This window comes from Anguilla rostrata, chromosome 5, assembly GCF_018555375.3.
Source record: "Anguilla rostrata isolate EN2019 chromosome 5, ASM1855537v3, whole genome shotgun sequence".
In the NCBI taxonomy this organism is placed as follows: Eukaryota; Metazoa; Chordata; class Actinopteri; order Anguilliformes; family Anguillidae; genus Anguilla; species Anguilla rostrata.
Window position 1 is genome coordinate 46008150 of NC_057937.1, and position 6087 is coordinate 46014236.

The window sequence follows — 6087 nt, forward strand, 5'->3', positions numbered from 1 at the left end:
CAACATATAAAGAGATCTATGTCACGCGTTTTAAATCAGTTAGCGGAGCGAATCATTAGAAAGCGTAGGCTATACTTTGGTTTGCATAGACTACTGAAACTGCAGACTGTATTTTACTTTGTATGTGAGTCTGTGAGTGCATGTAACCGCACATCAATCAACAAGCACATGTTCAGACATGTTCTTCAACACACGGATTGTGTATTAATTTCGTTCACGGCATTAGCCTACAAGAGCGCAATAGGCTGCATCTCGCTGAACAACGATATTTATGAATCCTGAACAGGTACCTCCTTTGACACTTTGTCGCTGGCTGTTCAAAATGCGTCTATTGTCTTAGAATTGGAAACGACACAAGTTACAGCCGCCAAGAAATGTAATGTAATGTCACGTGCTAGTCGCATGGATATGCAGTATTGCATTTGTTTTTAGTTTTATTTGTCAATATGACATGACTGAACGGCTTTTGATAGTGTTTATTATTGTTGTATTCCTTTTGTAATAAAAAGTACATTGTTTGTGTCACATGACAAATAGCCTAGACTTTAAATTAAATATGTCGATAGCTATAATAACCGCAATATATTATTAAAAAGTTATACGAATACCGCGGTCATCACTGTTATATCGATTACTTTTTTAATTTGATCTAAAGAGAGTGATGTGAATGTGCCCAGAATTGTGCATTAACCTACACGGAACCTGTAGGAATGGCACCTGATACATATAACAGTCGTGCCGTTTTGGTCTTGTTTTGGACACAAACGATATTGTAAACTTAAACTATGCCTAATGCTCAGTGCTGCAATTATTACTTAGTGGATAGAAATTCGTAAGTACCTCAGATATTGTTTCTTGAGACAACAAAGAAAAGGAGTGTGCCTTAGGGGTCAAACATATTGTCCCCTCCCCAGCACCGTGTATGACCAATCAACGAAGCCAATGCAAATACAAGCAGTACCGCACCGTCCCTTCCCAGCCCGTGACGTCATTCGCACATATCCCCCAGAAGTGCTGTCTGGCTGCAGCAAGTCAGACAGAAAACAGAAAAGAGCTGAGTGAGCCGGGAGGGGCTCCTTGAAGGAAAATTGCCACCGCCGGCATTCCAGCGATTTAGAACTCCGGAATACGCGATTTTGCCCACCCATAGAAATTCGGGAGCCGGGCTCTGAGAACGCCCGTGTTGCCCGGATTGCACTGATTATTGATTGCCGGGAGAAGGGACGCACTGACGAGCACTTGAAACCGGTTTCCCTTCTCTCTCCCTTACCAATCCTACCCTCCTTCCGTAGTTTCTCCCTTTGTCTGATCTTCCTGATCCCCGAGACTGCAAGATATTAAAAATGCCTAGTTCGCTATTTGCCGACATGGAGAGGAATGGGAGCAACCAGGGGGACGCCCTGGACGACCAAAGAGCCCTTCAGATAGCACTGGACCAGCTTTCTTTGCTGGGCTTGGACAACGATGACAATTCGATCTACGACAACGAGCCGAGAAAAAAGAGTGTGAACATGACGGAGTGTGTCCCAGTTCCCAGCTCAGAGCATGTTGCTGAAATCGTTGGAAGACAAGGTGCGTATATATTTTCCATATGTTTTTCTCCATTGCGAGGAATCGGACAGTCTGTTGTACGCTGATGTTCAGAATTTGGAGTAGTTAATTAGTTCAGAATTTGCAGTAGTTAATTAGTTGATGAACTGTACACCGTAATCAGTTGTTCCTCGCCGCACTGCCACTCCGCGAAACAAAGGATAGTACAGAAATACTTGCAGAATCGCTCAAACAAAGAGGCAACTGCCCGAGTGGTAAGAATAGCTACAACCGAGACACTACACCCTTTTTGGCATATTCGATGACATGTTTTCTTTCTTGGGCTACTGTATGTTCTGGTACGAATTGTCTCATTTAAGCTTTAGTGGTTTCTTTCTTTATCGTTAACTATCCACTTCGAATCAGTTCACACGGAACCGGCAATTTGATCATTATGAAATCTGTGTATTAGAAAATTAAAATTGTTTGTGTCATAGTGTTTTAGCTACTATGCAAAGCAACGCCGTTTGCTAGCTACATTTGAATAACACCTGGATGCTGCAAGCTTTTCTCCCTGTGCTATTTTTGGACATCTGCGGTTCAATTGAACCGCTGTATGTCAGGATACCGGAGCATGTGGTTTTAATTTCTCCAGTGCAATTATGAGCGAATTAGTGTGCACTAATTCAAAACAACAGAACAAGTACCCATTTTCTACCATGACTGATTTTAGGGCTAAATGTTATTTAAGTGTATGCACACAAACTGATAATATTTATTTCTCTTAAACGTAGGTTGCAAAATTAAAGCCTTGCGAGCAAAGACCAACACCTATATCAAGACTCCAGTGCGTGGGGAGGAACCAGTCTTTGTTGTGACAGGCAGAAGAGAGGATGTAGCCATGGCTAGGAGGGAAATCATCTCAGCCGCTGAGCATTTCTCTATGATCCGAGCATCGAGGAACAAAAACACCAGTCTGAATGGGAGTGGCACAGTTCCAGGACCACCAAATCTCCCAGGACAGACAACCATTCAGGTGCGGGTCCCCTACAGAGTGGTGGGCTTGGTGGTCGGACCGAAGGGAGCGACTATTAAGCGAATCCAGCAGCAAACGCACACCTACATTGTCACGCCCAGCCGGGACAAAGAGCCGGTGTTTGAGGTCACGGGCATGCCTGAGAACGTAGACCGTGCCAGGGAGGAGATAGAAGCACACATTGCCATGCGCACCGGGGGGCTCATCGAGCTGACCGACGAGAACGACTTCCACGCCAACGGCACAGACGTCGGCTTCGACCTGCACGGCCACGCCAGCCTGTGGAGCAAGCCTACCTCCAGCGCGACCCCCACCTCCGGGCGCAAGCCTTTCTCAAACTACCGCAACGACAGCTCCAGCTCCCTGGGCAGCGCGTCCACCGACTCTTACTTTGGCAACAACAGCAGCTCCAGGCTGGCTGACTACAGTCCCCCCAGCCCTGCCCTGAGCTACACAACTTCCAACAACGGCAACAACAACAACAACAATGTCAACGTGAACAGCAACGGCAACGGATTTGTCTACGGGAGTGATGTAATTTCCCCCGATTGCACTGACTTGACTTTCGAGTCCTCGCCGGGTTTCGAGGCCACGCCTACCCCTCCCGGCCTGGTCTGGTCACAGTATGACCGCGGTGTCACCCCATCCGGCGGCACAACCTCCACCATCTTTCCTGCCAATGCCTCTGTCAATGCCAACGGGATGATTGCGAACCAGCGACGGGCTAACGGTGTGGGCTGTGCCTCTCAGCCCAGGCTGTCCCCGCCCCTGCATCATGTGGTCGGGGCCTCTGAGCACCCGCTGGCCCGTCGAGTGCGTAGCGACCCCGGGGGCGGCTCCCTTACCTTCCCCGGCTACTCCGCTAACGGGCTGTCCAACGGCATTGCCTCCCTTTCCGGGCCTCACCTCCCCGGAGTGCCCTCCGACTCCTCCGCCTCCTCGTCCTCCAGCTCCTCGTCGAGCTCCTCATCGGGGACCAGCAGGAAGGGCAGCCGGGACTGCTCGGTGTGCTTTGAGAGCGAGGTCATCGCTGCCCTGGTCCCCTGTGGACACAACCTGTTCTGCATGGAGTGCGCCAATCGCATCTGTGAGAAAACCGAGCCCAAGTGCCCGGTCTGTCACGCTGCAGTTACTCAGGCTATACGTATATTTTCATAAAATGTATCCGACTCCCAGCAACAGCAAACCAACTCTTATACTGCATTATGAAGACATAATAACTCGCGTGTGTACGTACATGTACATATGTATGTATGTAGAGCTGCAGTATCCAAAAGGGACACCCTTCAGGGCTCTGTTGTCATTGTTTATAATGTACTGTAGCGTGGGAAAATATTTTCAACATCTAATGCATGTTCTGAATATTAAAGCATAGTAATTAATAGTTCTAGAAAACTGTACACAATATTTATGAAGTCACAAAAAGGAGTGTTCAAGTCAGAGGTACTTAAAACATGTCAGATATAGACTGTTTGGGAGATGGCCCTTCCAGGTTCACTGTTCGAATGTACAGGTAGCAGTGCCTATGGCTAAGGACTTTGGGAGGGTGGAGCTTTTAGAATACAGGATTATTATAAAAGGAATGATACTGCAGCTTAAGTTTAAAAGACCGCATTAATGGGAAGCAACAACATATCCTACATATATATGTATAGGTAAAAAATTCCACAAGTTTAAAGTTTTAAATATTAATTACATTAATACAGATTGAAGTATTTTATTCTTTTTTGACTTGAAAGATTATATTTCGTATTGCAAAAAATGTTTACAAATATTTTAATTTAAGTTCAGTGAACTTTTTGTAGCTGGGTTAAATATCTTTTATTTTTTAGTATGGCCTTATGGCAAAGAACACTGTATTATTTTAATACCACACAATTGTTGGTTGAAATACAAACCACAAAATGTGTATTGCATTTAAACAGTATTCTGTTGGGATGGAGGTTTTATAGGTTCAGCAAAAAAATGTCTTTTAAATCTGCTTCACCCAGCATATTTTTTATTCAGTAATATAAAGCATATTTTATTCTATATTATTACAAAACATGAAATGTATAAAACTTAGTAAATCAAACAAAAAGGAACCGTTTATGCTTTCTAAAATTTGTATGAATTAGATTCCAGTGGGAATTACAGAGTTCTGTTGCACCACTCTAGTTTTAGTATTTCTATTTTAATACATTTGTTTACCACTTGTTTATGTATATGTAGGTGAAGTTACTTGAGCGTAAATGTACTTTATTGAGCAAAGTTTAAGAACAAAGTATATTTTATTTTATGATACAGGGCCTTTAACCTCATGGTCAAATACTAATATTATATTTGCTGAAACAAGATTTGAAAATGTATCAAGAGTTTTATTTTTCTGACATTTAAAGTTCTACACGATAAAGGTAAAACTTAAGTAATGGTGCTACTTCATGTTTTTTTAAGTATTTCTATATAAATACAATAAAAATGGTACATGAAATGACTGTGTGCCTTCGTTATTAAAATTAATCTCTGTGTGCCTGGCCTGACATATCTCTGTATGTCCTGTCAGTGTGCTTTGTGTTGGGATTCTTCTGTGTCTTCATGGGTTTTTTATTTGTATTCCCAAAGATTAACAGAGTGACATTAACAAAGTAACATGGTTGTAGTCCTTTTTTTCCTTCTTTTTTTTCTTCCATGATTGCCCCTCCTCTTACAGGAGGATTACCTGGAGGATTTCCAGTTGGTGTGACGAACTGACTAATCTACAAAGGTCCAAGTGCCTTACAGCTGGCCATTTCAGGGTTGGCAACATTCATGTTAGGAGTGTTGTGTTTTTGTGAGCTCCATCTAAATGTGAATACTGTCTCTCAAACATTTTAGTGAAATTTTTTGCGTTTATTCTGTCTTTTTGTATTCTGATGCAAAATACTGGGATTTAAAAAAAATGTTCAACTTCTAGCCATACCTGTTTCAGAGGTGCTATATTATCAATTGCATTGAACTTTGCAGATAATTTTATACCTATTAGACAGTTAATTATGATTAAAACACATTATAGCAATCAAAAACAGCCTCATGCAAAAGAAAGCTTAGTCTATGTGATCATTTCTCTCCATCTGTATTGCTAGAGTTGGGCCCTTTGATTCCATGGATTTGGTAAATCACCAGCTGTCTAATGCAATGTGGTTTTCTTGGAAAGTTTGTGGCATATAAACATTCTGTGTGGCTACATTGTAAATACAGAGAAAATAGCCCTTAATGATAAGGTTAAAATGGAAATATCAAAAAGCCGACTTCAGAATTTGGTCTCATAAACCATGCTATTAGTAGGCAATTCCAGGTCTTTAAAAAAGAGCTGACGCGAAATTTATCAAAATGCGTAACGCATGAATCACTTTTGGTTGCAGCAGTTTGAAATAAAAAAAAAATAAAAATCTGTTCAGAAAATGTATCAGTGTTGATGTCTGGTTCCAGCTCTTCATGATTGTAGCTTCCTGTCCGACTCTGTCCTCGTGTCACCCTCCAGTGTCATATGATGTGTGTCACCA

General features: G+C 42.6%; 1 protein-coding gene across 1 annotated transcript; it reads left to right on the forward strand.

Annotated features, from left to right (window-relative positions):
- Nucleotides 1-517: 517 nt before the first annotated feature.
- LOC135255423 (RNA-binding protein MEX3B-like) lies at nucleotides 518-5036 on the forward strand. The gene is made up of 2 exons (XM_064336593.1): nucleotides 518-1572; nucleotides 2325-5036. The coding sequence occupies exons 1-2, from the start codon at nucleotides 1344-1346 to the stop codon at nucleotides 3722-3724; spliced, it is 1629 nt and encodes a 542-aa protein (XP_064192663.1). The 5' UTR covers nucleotides 518-1343; the 3' UTR covers nucleotides 3725-5036.
- Nucleotides 5037-6087: the final 1051 nt, after the last annotated feature.